Raw genomic sequence first — 13,912 nt, 5'->3', positions numbered from 1 at the left:
GATGCATGGTGTTTTTCTTTTTTTTTTTTTTTTTTTTTTTTTTTTTTTCTCTCTTCTTCTTTCTGGCAGCCATTTCTCAGGCAAATACCAGGTTCTCATTCCCAACTACACCATTCAATACGTTTCCGATGCCATTCACATTGCCATTCCCTCCCTGCATAATGTTGACAAAGTTATCCGCCATGAGCTGGATTCCACTGACGAATCCCTGCTCGTCGAACTCGCAGTGTCCACCATTAGGCGAGTTATCAACAGTCTGCAAAGCATTGATCTCAGCGTTGCTCAGACCGGCATTCGAAGCGAGCTGCTCGTAAGCGACGATAGACTCCGGGATAGACTCGCGAAGAAGGTCGAGTTCTCCGGTCGTACTCTGGAAGTGGATGCGGGTGGATTGGGCAACCGCATCGCCGTTGACAAAGTTGACCTGGGGTGCCATGGCAGCACAGTTCAGTAGCACGCCGTTACCCTGGAAGTTGCTCATATGTTGCGGGATGAAGAACCCGGAGAGGAGAAGAGAGCCGCCCGAGACGCCAGTGAAGAAGACGTTCGAGCTATTAAAGGCCATGACTTGAGGAAGGACATCTAGGATAAGATCGTTGACGGCCTGGGCGTGTTCAACACCGTTAGTGCGGTCGAGCCCTGAGCCGCCGCCCCAGAAGAGGTTCGGGTCGGGAGCGAGGACGGCAACTCCCGCAAGGTTTCCTTGGATGGCTTGGTTGGGGAAATCGAAGAAGGATTGGCCGCCGTCTCCGTGCAGGAGAACGTTGAGACCGAGAGTGCCCTGGGTTCCGGGGTCTTGCGTGCCTCCATCGACGCCGGAGGTGGTCGTGAACTGGTCGGCAGGTCCGCTGATTTTGAAGCGTAGTGGTAGGCCACTGTTTGGAGAAGAGAGAGACAGTTAGCCGACGAATTCTCAGTGGAACTCAACACGCTATACGCTTCGATGACGTTGTGCAAGACCTACTTCACGTCGACAGTGGTATCAAGAATTGTAGAACCATCAGTGGCTTGAGAGACGCCGTCGGGGACCTGCGCTGCTTGCTCCTGGGCAGTCAAGCGAGCGGTATTCCCATTTCCATTGTTATTGTTATTGTTATTGTTTCTGTTTCCGCCGTTTCTGTTCCTGCCTCGTCCCCTTCCGTTGTTATTCTGTGGTGCTGCCTCGGCCACGGCGCCAAAAACAACGAGAAATGCGAAGAAAAGTGCCACCAGGGCAGAAAAGGACGGACGGACGCTCGACATCCTTCCTCCGTGAAAAGAAAAAAAAAAAGAAGAAGAAGTCAATGGAACGGAGAGGAAGAGAAAGCGGCAACAAAGGAAAGGAAGAGGATGAGAAATACAGAGGAGAACGTGAGGTGTTCCAGACAGCTCACTTTAAGCAACACCTCCTGTTAGTGCAAGCTCGTTGGCAAGGGTGCCAAATCTAGGTCGAAAATACCACGACCGCCTCCCAGAGTTGGCCCAAGCCATTTTGAACGGGCAGCATTACCGCTCTGCACCCGATCTGAGACGATGGGCGGTCAATTTGGGAAGGCCAAAATAGTCTGGCGATGTCGAAACACTTGGTGTCTGATGCCACAAGCGAGTGCTCGAGGGAAATGTGGGGTACCAACCCGAGACTCACTGTCGACAGGGGAACCCGACGAGGCATAACAGGGAATGGGAAAATCATAAAAGCTACGGCTTGGATGTGCTCAGATCAAGTTCTTTTCCAATCAGTAATCGACGCCTGCTGTAGGGAAGGGGGCGATCACGATCGTTGAAATGATGAGCCAAGGTCGTGTAAATCCTGGCTTCCATATTCAAGATGTCCAAGTCTAGAAGAATCGAGATAGAACCAACCGCACAATAATAGCATCAATAACTTCATCTGGCGGATAAAATAGCGACGACCGAATATTTGTCAAACTCGCCTCACAGCAAGGACCTCCGCGCGGTCCAGTTCGGGCAAGTCTCGCATGCGAAGGGCCGTGGGCAAGGGGCTGGTCGTTACGGGCCTTATTAAGGCTTAGCTTGCGACCGCCTCTGGTCGGAACAACTATCGATGGGCTCGAGGACTGCCTTTTTCCAGCATGGCCTGTTTCCGGCCAGATCGAGTGTCATCGAAATCGAAGTGATGTTCCTTCCCGGAAGCAGAGGGAGAAGGGAACGAGGAGACAGTTCAGGGAACCACTCGAAACGAATTGCAGAAGAAATAGAGATCAGCATCTCAACCACAGATTCGGAGCCAAGAAAGCTGCCGCGCTCTGAGTAAAAAAAACGGTGAAGCGAGAGCGTCCAAATCTCTCGTTCAGAGAAGAGCGCTGAGAGCCGGTCTCGCGTCGTATCCTGAGCCAGAAACGGGCATTCTTTTTTCGAGAATGTTTATCGTTTCAATTCGCTCGTCGAATAAGATTTCCATCCCCCGGCTTGAAGCGTGAATTGCCCTTTTAATCCTCCGATGCGCTTCGGCAACGGGGTTGAAACCGCTGTGTGAGAGGATGGTGGGGGCGCCAGGTATTCCTTCCCTCGGGCTTGGCGGACTCGGCACGGGCGGGCGTTCTTGAAGGAATGGACGGTTGTACCTTCCGTAACCAAAAACACACACCTTGCCCCGGTATTTTGACACGCTTATGGGATTTGTGCGAAGCGGACCTCGGTAGAAATCTCACATTGCTCAGCCGTCCTTTTCCATCCCTTGATATTCCGAGCTCCCTTCCCATGGATGGCAACAACTTCCCCATGCCTTCTCTTTCCCTCTCGACTCAGGCATGGCCAAGGAGTAGACGTCTCTCAAGGAGTGTAAGCAGCGCTTTTGGAAGGAGCTGGTACCGGGAGTAGATTCTGGAATGGAGGACACGATCGTCGATAAAACCCCCTTTACCTCGCCATACCAAGGAGACATCCAGGCATCATGTGTGGCTCCATGAAGATTTGGACCGTTCAGAATATAAGCTTAATCTATGTTATCGAAATGAGCGAATTCTAATATACTATACCTGCTCAATATCCGAGACCTACAAAAACAAAGAAAACCGTAACGTCCTATTGTAAACGCAGCCAGAATCCAGGTCCCAATCGCCGCATCCATCTATAACTTCGCCTTGCCCGTCTCCTCCTCCTCCACCTTCTCCCCCCGTTCCCCTTCCTGCTCCTGCTGCAACCGCAACACCCCCTCCTGCACACACGTCACCAACAGCGTCCCATCCGCCGAAAACACCCTCTGCGTGACTACGCCCCTCCCATCACCAGCCCAGGGGCTCTCCATCTCCGCAAACATCCACTCATCGGCCCTGATAGCCGTAGGCTCATGGAAGTAAATGCTATGATCGAGCGACACCATCATCCCTAGCTTAAACGACGACGGCTCCGATGGAGGCGGCACCTTGAACATGCCATGGATCCGCGGGATGGTGCCCAGGAAATACGAATCCGTGATATACGCCAAAGCCTCGATATGCGCCGCCTGTCCGCCGGTGATCTTCCCCTTGGCCCTCACCCAATGCGTACACTTCCTCCTGTCCGGCGTCGAGCCCTCTCCTGTGACCGTCACGCCCTGCCACTCGATGACGTCCGTCGAGTCTACGGCCCCTTGGCGCTTCTCGTCAGGACTCATGCCCACGGCGTGCTTGATCAACTTCTCGCCTCCCGAGCCGGACCTGACGAAACTCATCGTCGTCGTGAAGATGCATCGGCCGCGCTGGCGGGCTTGCACAGTGCGCGTGGCGAAGCTGCGGCCGTCGCGGACTCGCTCGACGTGGTATGTGATGGGGATGGCGTTGTTCCCCGCGAGGAGGAAGTAGCAGTGACATGAGTGGATCACGAAGTCTTCGTTAACGGTCCGTTGGCCTGCTGCGATGCTTTGGGCTATGGGGACGCCGCCGAAGATGCCGCGGGCGCCGGGGGGATGCCATGCCTGGCGGGCGTTTGTGAACATGTCCTAGCAAACAGAGGTAGGTCAGCCGATTTCGGCTCCATGACGCTGACGGGGAGGGACGGCAGATTCGTCAAGAGAGTGCAAGGGAGCAAAATAGAAAGCTTGGTTCGAAGTGGCGGGGACGATAACTCACAGGTCCCAGGACACCCAGTTCTACAATCTCAATAGCATTCTCGAGTGGCGCCTTATTCGGATCATCCGGCGGAGTCCGCAAAAGCGTAGGTCGTCCGTTTCCGCTCATGATGAATGGCTTCAAACACGTATTCCCTTCAAGGAGGCAAGGAAGAAGGCGGCAAAAGACGAAGAAGGAGAGTAAGAAGAAAAAAAAATAATTATGAACACCCCCTCGGTGCGCTGTATACCCGAGTTGTCAATTGAAGCAGTAGACTAGGAGACGAAAGAAGATCGGAGAAAAGCGAAGGCCGGCCCTTCTCGTGGTCTAGGGGAGAGTAAGAGAGTTTTAAGATCTTTCGCGCTCCGTACGCCCTGTCCAGCCCGGTCCGATATGAAGGTTCCACGTCGGCACGTGTAATTGATTTGACGTGGTGAATCAATGCAGTGATGTATCACCGGACGCGGTACACAGCCAGAATGTCCCCCACTCGGGAAAATGCAACGCGCCGAAGGGGGAGGAGACGGGAAAGGATTCTCGAGTTTTTAAGAGCTTGCTTGCAGCCCAAGGTGGTAATGGTTGTAATGAAATAAAATGGAAGGGTCCCGAACAAGAACTTGAGAGGTTCCAGTTCCCAACTTCCAGGGACTGAGTGGACCCCGATTGCAACGGCGAATGAAGAGTGTGACGTCCTCGGCAAAACCGTAAGAAAATGTTCCTTTTGGCCTGTTAGAGTCTTAATATTATCTCCGTAGTACGAAGTACCTGATTCGCAAGTGCAAGTAATACCTTGTTGACAGGTATCAGTTTGACGTTGGCGATAAGCGTTCATTCGTTAGGGGTGGGAAAAGTTGCCGAGGCTCGGCGTCCACGGAACCCCACAGTGGCGGACAACTGTATTTCCCTCATCTAAACTAGCAACATGATGAAGGAGAGCTTCTCTTTGCTGTCCCATCCACCGGAATCTGGACCACCGCGGAGACCGGACGCCGCTTCCCTCTGTACAGTCAAGGTAGCATTTGATCCGATCAATCTATACAACCTATCACTATTTAATATAACCATTCTCAGAAGCCTGTTCTTTGTATCATCTGGCTATCCTAGGCTCGAGTCTCCACCGAGACTGGTCGAGAACTCGCAGGCGGAGGGTTGTTGGAGCACAAGATATGAAAACAAACAAATAATGTATTCCTCTATTAATTGCCACCAGCTCATCCAAACTCGTCTCTGCTGCCAGCCGATCTCGCTTATGTCCATGCTCCTTCTTCTGCTCCTGCTCCTGCTCCTGCTACTACCACCTATTCAAACACGGCCGTTCCTCTCCAACGACCTGGAATGGCTTCCGCTCCTCTACCTGCGCCTTCACCTCATGCTCATCGTCGTACCTCGTCGCAAAGGCCCATTGACATGGCAATCCTCGTAGATTGGCTCCAGCCCATCCCACGCACTCTTGTCACCATTGCCATACCTCTCCCTCCTATCCCAGTATTCGCCGTTGAACTTCCAGTATTCCTCCCCAGTAATCTCGCACCGAGCCTTGGAGAACCACGCGGGGATGAAATCCTCGCCTCTGGCCTCCCGGATGCGCCGCCGAGCACGCTGCGCTTCCTCCAGCCGGTTCTTCTCCGTAGCCGCGAAATCGTACTCGCCGTCCTCCATGGCCCGCTGGTCAGGTCGCAGGCGCGAATCCGTAGGGGCAATCCACTGTCGGAGGTTGTCATCGATGTGGTTAAAGGTGACCACGAACGGTGTCAGGTTGAACGGGATACCCTGCGGGCGTGGGTTTGCCTTCCAGATCAAAAACGCACTGTTGGTGTCGCTGATGCTGCCGCGGTGCGTCGAGGCGTTGTCAGATACAGGCTCGTCGACCTTGGCTTCGTAGCCCGGAGTGAGTCGAGCGTAGATCTTGGAATTCCAGCGCCCGCCTAGACTGAAGCACACACGTCCGTCGGAATCGAGGATCTTGCCCGAAATCTGGTAGGCGCTGGACGCTGTCCATCCGCGCGGCTTGAAGTCGAGGTGGCAAACCTCTCCCGTCGTCCAGTTCTTTACTTCCATGGGTCCGTAATTGTCTACCGTCGGGTTACCCGTGATGATACCAATAACGGACGACGTAACTTTCTTCCACGTGTAAAAGTCTTCTTTCCCTCCAGATACCGGACGCAGCTTCAGGAACCACGTTCCCAATGGGTTGATATCGAATGACTTTCCGTAGAACTTGGACTTGACAGCGGATTCGCCATAGTATGTCCATTTAGGGGACTCGGCCCAAGCGGCTCCGACAGGTGGGTGATGGCTAACTTGTTCAATGAAGAAGCGGTAGTTTTTGTCTGGTCGTACGTATTCGAACGTTTCGCCAAGCAGAGGGTTGAATGGCTTGGCGACTCGTCCAATCGTCGAAGCATACTCGCTGGCAGCGAAGGCGGCAACATAAAGCAGTCTCTCAAGAGAGTCCGTCCGTTCGGCAGCGAGGTCAAGCAGGTCGGCGTACTCCATATCCTCACCACAACGGTATAGAAGCGATGTCGGCTCGTTGAAAGATACGGGGAGAGTCATCTTTGTCATGTCCTTGCCAACCATGGATTTCAGGATGCCCTGTTCATTCGACCAGTTAGTAAAACGCTATGCCGCTGGAGAAGATGGCGGGTCTGTAGTGTTCGTTTCCTTACCCATAGAGAAATCTTTGGGCGATTGTCAGCATCAAGCTTTAGCCGCGTCCTGACGCCGTTTTCGTATCCCTTGAAAGCCGAGCTGATATCTACACCTCCCGACACCACCACGACGGCCTCGGCGGGCGGTAGTTCTGTGACCTCGACCTCCCCTGCGTCGACTGCATCGAAAAACTCCTCGTCATCCGATTCGGAGCTCTCAGACATTTGCGCAATCTGCTCAAGCGCAGTCCGGCGACGGCTCAGGGACTTGCGACGGGACTTGATGGAGGCTGCATCCTCAAAGACTTCTTCCTCGGGCGCCTCGTCTTCAACGGCTTCCATGCCGCCACCGACCATGACTTCCTTCAACGCCTTCTTTGTGAGTCGGCGCTTCATCTCCGCCTCGCCGTATTTCGCCTCGAGGGCTTCTTGCTCTCGAGCGACCTTGGCCATGCTCTCCTCCCACATTCGTCGCATGTGGACTTCTCGATCGAACCGGTACTGCCAATACGAGTCGCGATCCTTGGATATCTTAAGGAGATTCCCGACCAGCTCCGAGAGAGTCCTGATAGCTCCGTCGTAGGTCGTGAGGGCCTGGCCAACACTGGGGTCACCGATCGGAAGTTGGGGATTCTTTGCTGCCTGCGCCATGAGAGAGGCGTTGACGGCAGAGATGGTATCCAGTTGTATTTTAGCTGACTGAGCTGTGATACTAAAGGCGTCCTTTGACGGCGCAACCCCATTGCGGTTGCTGGTGTCGTCGTCGTCGTCGTCGTCCTCCAGGTCAACGGCGGGGCCACTTGGGAATCTCGACAAGCCACCGTCGGTTCCTATTTCATCTTCCACGTCATCGTCGACACTACCGATGGTGCTTGGCCCTGGACCCGACTTCGATACCGGGCCTCTATTTATTTGAAGGCTGCTTCGGTTAGCCTCGGAGACACTCAAATTATCCGTCGATGTATGCTGGGCTGACAAGTCGGTCGACCCGGTACGGTCCGCCTTGGCTTGTCGGAGGAGCTCGGCAGCCCGTAGCTTTTGCCTCTCTTCCTCTTTGGCCAGGTCCTTGCTCCACTGGATCGAGTTATTCAGAGCCCAGAACCAACGCTTCGCCTCGACTTCGTGGTTCGCCTTGAGCGTGTACTTGACGGAGGATTTGCCAATGATCTCAAACTTGGTCTTTTCGTCGGCGCTCATGTGAAGCCGTGCAATTCGCATGTTGATGGCACCTCGGCAGGCAGATCCAGCATCATCCTGGTGCTTGTAGTAGCTTAATACACCATCTTCGAGGACGAACCATCGCAGTTGGTAGCCCTTTCTGTAATTGGTCCACTTCTTGAGGTAACCTTTCATTTCTCGGCCTTCTCGGCCAGCCAGCGGATCTCCAGGCAAGGCGGATGACGCACCTTGCGATGCGGCATGGCCAAGCACGGCCTTCTCCTGTATTCCTCTCTGCGCTGCGACGGCGGCAGGAGATCTCTTTAGCATCGCCCTTGTAATATCGTCCTTTGTGACATCCTGAGGAAGCTTTCCCCTTCGGTCGCGCCTGAACGGGTCGGCACCGTGCAGGAGGAGAATCTGTATGAGTTTCGTGTTCCTCTTTCGGGCGGCCTCATGGAGCAAAGTGCCTCCAGTGTCGACAGTAGTCTGGTCGGACGCGAAGTCGGGACTGTTAATATCCAAAACAGTTTTCAGACGACTCTCTTCGAGTACCTCCTTGAGCGTGCCATAGTCTTCGCGATTTACGAGTTCCTGAACTTGACGTATTTTGGCTTCGGTAAAGAGGGATCGGGCGAGCTGGAGCTGTTGGAAAATCTCAGGGTTGCGAGAGACGTCAATCGGCAAGCGGCCTTGGTGATTGGCGATCGCGTCATTTATAGGCTCCTGCTCAAGCAAAAGTCGCACAACGGCGGTCCGGCCTTGCCCAGCAGCAATGTGAAGCGGGGTGTTGCCATCCTTGTCCCGGGCATTGATATCAATCATGCCGGCGAAATTCGACAAGATATATTCGACCACGGGATATTCGGCGCACTGTACGGCCAGATGTAGGATGGTGGTGTCCTGGAGGGTGGCATTCCCGCCAGACAGAGTCGAGGTGCTCGCCCTTGGCCCTCCCTCGGCGCTGTCGCGGATGGCCCTCGAGATGGAAGCAGTATCGCCGCTCCTCAGAGCCTCGACGATGCGGAACTTGCGCACCGACTGCTCGAGGGAGGCGCCTTTGCCGTCGATAGAGTTTCGGGGCGGTGAGGCCTGGGTCTGGGTCTGGGTCTGGGTCTGGGTCTGGTTCGAGTGGGTGCGGGCGAGGTTCACGGTCGCGGTCGACGGTTTCGAGCTATGGCGATTCGCCGTCGCCGTGGGCGGTGCTGCTGGAGGTTGTGCCATGTTGGGAAGTGCTTTCGAGGCTAGCGTAGGATCGGCGGCGGAAGAAGTTCCAGCTGGTGGGCTGGAGCTGGTATCGTCAGGTTCGCTGTGATCTCGATGCTTTCCACGAAGCAGGGTGATGGCGGTGGCGGATTTAAGGTATTTATGGTTACTGCATGAAGGGAAAGCAATGATGCCAGCTGTCAGCTAACTTGTAGAGACTAGGCCACTAAAAGGCCAAGAGCGAACATGTGTTAAGAGCGACGACAGCAAGATGGAAGATAGAGAACGAATTTGCCAAAACAATAGAAAAGTATGGACGGGAGCCGGATGAGTTGCATTGACCTCTAGCGCCGAAATGCTAGGATAGACGAGAAACCGGAGGGAATATGGAAGCGAAGAGGGGGGTTTGAACGGGTCTGGACGAGGGGTTGGACCACTAACTGTTCGTCAACATCCGACATTGTTTCTTAGTTCAACTGATACGTGCAGCTCTGCGGTACAATAATGCGAGAATATGTTGCATGGAACCAATGCAATCAATCAACGGTGGGGGCAGGCCACACCGACTCGACCCCTGGCGCAGGACGAAGGGTTCACCAAGCTAGTTCTGCGTCGTTGAGGAATGGAGAGGAGGCAAACGTAGTGGGCGGAATGAGGAATGCCGCCGTTCTTGGAGACGGCCAGGCGCTGAACAGTCAAGTAAGTCAAATAGGGGAAAGGCATTAGTGAATGAGGAATCAGGACCTAGTCAGAAAAGTAGTTCGCACAGGGCTACGGACAGCGCCAAGAGTCCCGAGACTCGACGATGAAGAGGAGAAGAGGTTTAAAAAATTTTGATCCGTCCAACACGAGGAAGATATGCAGCATGCAGAAGAAAAGGTGGTGTACAGAAGGAGCAAGAGCTCCAGGCTTCATCTTGCCTCACTGGTCTTGATCAAGAGAATACATAATACACAGTACGACATGGACTTGGCGGGATCCTAGAATACAAGATCGTTGTACACTTGATATGTCGATAGCCCATGTACAACGTGGATCTCAGCAGATGCTGGCAGTTGAGGGACGAAACCAAGCCTTGGGACCTGGAGACCGTGAGCACGGACTCTAAATACCACGTGACCATACTTGATCGTCCATCAGCGTTGCATCTCCAGCAGATAACGTCATTTCATCGAGCACAGCCCCTGGATCATCTCGGTCCGCCGAACTCAGAGTTGAAAAGATAGAAACCTTGATCCCCCCCAGCCGTGCGACTTTGGTGCGACTTACCACTCATAACTTCATGTTTATCTCCTCTGACGCGCGGCCGAGGAGACACAACATACCGAAAATGGCTGCTTTGGCTGGTCAGTCCCAATCATTGACGGAATGAATACTGGTACATCTCGATAAAACATCACAACTCCTGATATTCAAGGTTTATGTACAGATTCATCAAGAAACGAAGCGTAAGTAGAGAGGCGGACGAAGTAAATAAACGCTCATTGTTTTGTTCTTTCCATGCCAGATTTACTAATGGTCAACCTGATGTTTACATGTAATTTTCACTTGACTTGCAAACAAAGAGAATAAATAGATTTGGGGGAGAAATTCGAGAGAAAAATGTTTCCGGGTGTGAGGACGGGGAATCGCTTCACCCGTCGTTTGACGGGGGGCATCAGGTGAAACAACTAGGACCTCATGATTAAAACAAGTGAGAGAAACAAGAAAAGAGACGATCCCATGTATATCCATCATTCAAAAAACTCCACACCCAATTATACCCATTTGATCTAACAGCCCTGGATGAATCTAAAGAGCGAAGAAAGCAGCAGCCGCGACGGCGAGGAGGCTGAAGCCAGTGCTGGCAGCACCCGCCGTTACAGGGGGGAAGATGGGGCTGCTACCCTCAGTGCCCGTGGGGCTGGGTCCGGAACCAGTGGGCTGAGGTCCACGGGTGAAGGACAGAGTGGTGCCGGGGCTGCCGGGGTTGCCGGGCTGCTCAGGGTTGCCAGGCTGCCCGGGCTTTCCGCCATGGCCAGGGTGCTCAGGGTTACCGGGCTGGCCGGGGTGCTCGGGGTTTCCAGGCTGACCAGGCTTTCCACCGTGACCGGGGTGTTCGGGGTTTCCGGGCTGGCCAGGGTTGCCGGGCTGCTCAGGCTGTTCGGGATTGCCAGGGTGGCCGGGGTTTCCGCCGTGACCAGGGTGCTCAGGGTGGCCGGTAGGGTGGGCGGGAGGACCAGTGGGCTGCTCACCCTCGGGGCAGACAGTGGTGTACCAGGGAATGGTGACGGTGGTTACCTCACCCTCGTGGCAGGGACCCTTGCTGGGAGGGCAAGAAGTGATGGTATAGGTCTTCGTCTGGTACACGGTGCTGGTGGTGTACTTGGGAGGAGCGGTGGTGGTGATAGTAGCACTACCAGAGGCCGATCCGCTGCCGGTGGGCTCGGGGCCATCGGTGGAGGAAGAGCCAGTAGGGCCGGAAGTTCCAGAAGTTTCACCACCGGTAGGACCCGAGGTTTCGGAGCTGCTCTCGCCAGTGGGACCAGCAGTGCTGGCAGAGTCGCTGGCGGAACCGCTAGGGGTAGGCTCAGTGGTGCCAGAGGTCTCACCACCAGTAGGACCAGCAGTTCCAGAAGTCTCACCGCCGGTGGGACCGGACGAGTCGGAGGTGCAGTCGCCGGTAGGAACGGAAGAGCTAGCCGAGTCGCTACCAGTAGGCTCGGGGCCAGAGGTGCTGCTGTCAGTGGGTCCGGAAGTCTCAGACGTGTTACCACCGGTAGGACCAGAAGAGCCGGTGGAGCTCTCGCCAGTGGGAGACTCGGTGCTAGATTCGGTGGCAGAAGCAGAATCGGTGCTGCTCTCAGTGGCAGAAGCGGAGGGGCCCTCGGTGCTGGATTCAGTAGCGGAAGCAGAGGCAGAGTCAGTGCTGCTCTCGGTGGCAGAGGCAGAGCTAGATTCGGTGCTGCTCTCAGTGGCGGAGGCCGAGGAAGACTCAGTGCTGCTCTCGGTAGCAGAAGCGGAAGGAGACTCGGTGCTTGATTCAGTGGCAGAGGCAGAGTCGGTGGCGGAGGCCGAGGTCGACTCAGTGCTGCTCTCCGTAGCGGAAGCAGAGGAAGACTCAGTGCTGCTCTCGGTGGCAGAGGCAGAGCTGGATTCGGTGCTGCTCTCAGTGGCGGAGGCGGAGGTAGACTCAGTAGACGAGGCGGTCTCCGAAGCAGAGGTGCTGCTGTCAGTAGCAGAGGCCGAAGTAGACTCGGTGCTGCTCTCAGTGGACGAGACAGTGCTAGACTCGGTGGAAGAGGCAGTGGTGCTGCTGTCAGTGGTAGAAGCAACAGTGCTGCTCTCGGTGGAGGAAGCCGAGGTGCTAGAAGCAGTCGAGCTGACAGTGGACGAGACACCGCCCTCGCAGGCCTCCTCGGCACGGGCAAGGAGGTGGCGGGCGACGACAGGGACGTAAGCGACAGGGGCGTCACGTCGGAAGATGTACGCAGGAGGGCGCTGGGCAGCTACGGGCGCGGGGGAGCGGACAACCTTGCGGATGGTTCGCTTCTTGAGCTCCTCACGGACGCCGGCGTTGTATCGGCTGGAGTCGAGGTCGGCCGAGTCGGTCTCCCACATGGAAACACCACCGAAGTGGGTGAAGTCCTTGTCGTTCAAGATCTCCTCAATGAGCTTGTTGGCGCCGGCCTCAGCACCGCTAAGACCAAGGAAGAGCTTGGTGTCCTTGTTCTTGTACTCGGCGCTGGAGAGGTAGTCCTCCCAGACCTGGTAGTTGACGACATCCCAGGTATTGGCACCGGAGATGGTGGGGCACGAAGCATCGCCGTTGAACTCGAGGAAGATGGCATCGAAGAGACCCGAGTCCAGAGCCTCAGACTTAGTGACATGCTCGTACGAGGCGGCACACTCGGGAGAGGCGGCAAGGAAGATGGGCTTGCTGGCGGCAGCACGGAACCTCGCGGCCGCGTTGGCAACGACCTCCTGGTTCTCTGTAAAGGTGTGTCAGTAAAAAGAACACTCACGTCTTTTTTATTCCCCCATGTGCTTGCTTTGCCTTACCGAGAGTCCTGTCGATGGTCAGGTCAAAACCGTCGACGGTAGGGAACGTCTTGACGAAGGTGTTAACCAATCCCTCAGTACCGGGAGTGATCTTGACGAGGATCTTGGTGCCCTTGGCCTGGCACTTCGCGGCATCGGCTAGGACCTCACGGCAGTCGATCGAGGGCCTGGCAGTAGGATCAACGCAGGCGCCGGAGAGGGTGATGATGTCGGGACGAGCATCACTGTCGCAGATGTTGGCGAGCCTTCGGGCGTTCTCGTTCTGTCCCCAGTTGAGGTTGATCGCGGGGGCGTTAGTGGCGGCAACGGGCCCCAGGGCTGCGAGAGCCGCAGCAATATCGGTGGACCGCATCTCGAAATTGGTGTATTTTCTTCTTTTTTAGACAATTATTAATTATAGCTCTGGTATTAACTAAACGATCGGAATCGGATGTGCTAAGGTCGAATTAGGTATCCAGAGGTTGCTTTCAACGAAAGGACGCAAACAAGATGTTTGCACGATCACACAAGATGGGACCGTTCGGCTCCGGGATGGGATTATCAGAGTTGGAGTGAGAGAAGAAAGGAGACCAAAAGACAGGTGAGAATGGCTTGAGGACTGGCGTTGGAGTGGTATTATACTCCCGCACACTCTACCCCATGCCCCGTTCCCAACTGGGCTGAACTTGCGAACCAGGAGGCGACGGGCTCTCCATCCATGCATCCCCCCCTTTGGCCCCGTCGTCCACTTCCGCCTTCCGAGGGCGCCAGGCAAAGGCGCAATACGAGACCCAAAGCTCACATCGCGCCGGGGGAACCAGGCCCCAGAGCCAGTGGGATGTGGTCCTG

The 13,912-nt window shown here is 55.1% G+C and overlaps 4 protein-coding genes across 4 annotated transcripts; all 4 read right to left on the bottom strand.

The window, feature by feature from the left end:
- Positions 1-76: 76 nt before the first annotated feature.
- SAPIO_CDS7463 (uncharacterized protein) lies at positions 77-1,242 on the bottom strand (the record flags this gene model as incomplete). The annotated part of the gene is made up of 2 exons (XM_016789322.1): positions 77-875; positions 965-1,242. 2 exons carry the CDS (start codon positions 1,240-1,242, stop codon positions 77-79), a joined length of 1,077 nt encoding a protein of 358 aa, XP_016641149.1.
- Positions 1,243-3,070: 1,828 nt separating this feature from the next.
- Positions 3,071-4,157, bottom strand: SAPIO_CDS7462 (Acyl-CoA thioesterase II; the record flags this gene model as incomplete). The annotated part of the gene is made up of 2 exons (XM_016789321.1): positions 3,071-3,919; positions 4,050-4,157. The coding sequence occupies 2 exons, from the start codon at positions 4,155-4,157 to the stop codon at positions 3,071-3,073; spliced, it is 957 nt and encodes a 318-aa protein (XP_016641148.1).
- Positions 4,158-4,937: 780 nt separating this feature from the next.
- SAPIO_CDS7461 (Oxysterol-binding protein) lies at positions 4,938-9,061 on the bottom strand (the record flags this gene model as incomplete). The annotated part of the gene is made up of 3 exons (XM_016789320.1): positions 4,938-5,027; positions 5,436-6,623; positions 6,698-9,061. 3 exons carry the CDS (start codon positions 9,059-9,061, stop codon positions 4,938-4,940), a joined length of 3,642 nt encoding a protein of 1,213 aa, XP_016641147.1.
- Positions 9,062-10,834: 1,773 nt separating this feature from the next.
- Positions 10,835-13,436, bottom strand: SAPIO_CDS7460 (uncharacterized protein; the record flags this gene model as incomplete). The annotated part of the gene is made up of 2 exons (XM_016789319.1): positions 10,835-13,014; positions 13,085-13,436. The coding sequence occupies 2 exons, from the start codon at positions 13,434-13,436 to the stop codon at positions 10,835-10,837; spliced, it is 2,532 nt and encodes an 843-aa protein (XP_016641146.1).
- Positions 13,437-13,912: the final 476 nt, after the last annotated feature.

The sequence above is a fragment of the Scedosporium apiospermum genome (assembly GCF_000732125.1).
Source record: "Scedosporium apiospermum strain IHEM 14462 chromosome Unknown SEQ_SAPIO_0110, whole genome shotgun sequence".
Lineage (NCBI taxonomy): Eukaryota > Fungi > Ascomycota > Sordariomycetes > Microascales > Microascaceae > Scedosporium > Scedosporium apiospermum.
Note: the sequence above shows the minus strand (reverse complement) of the source record. Positions and strands in the feature narration are given on the sequence as shown.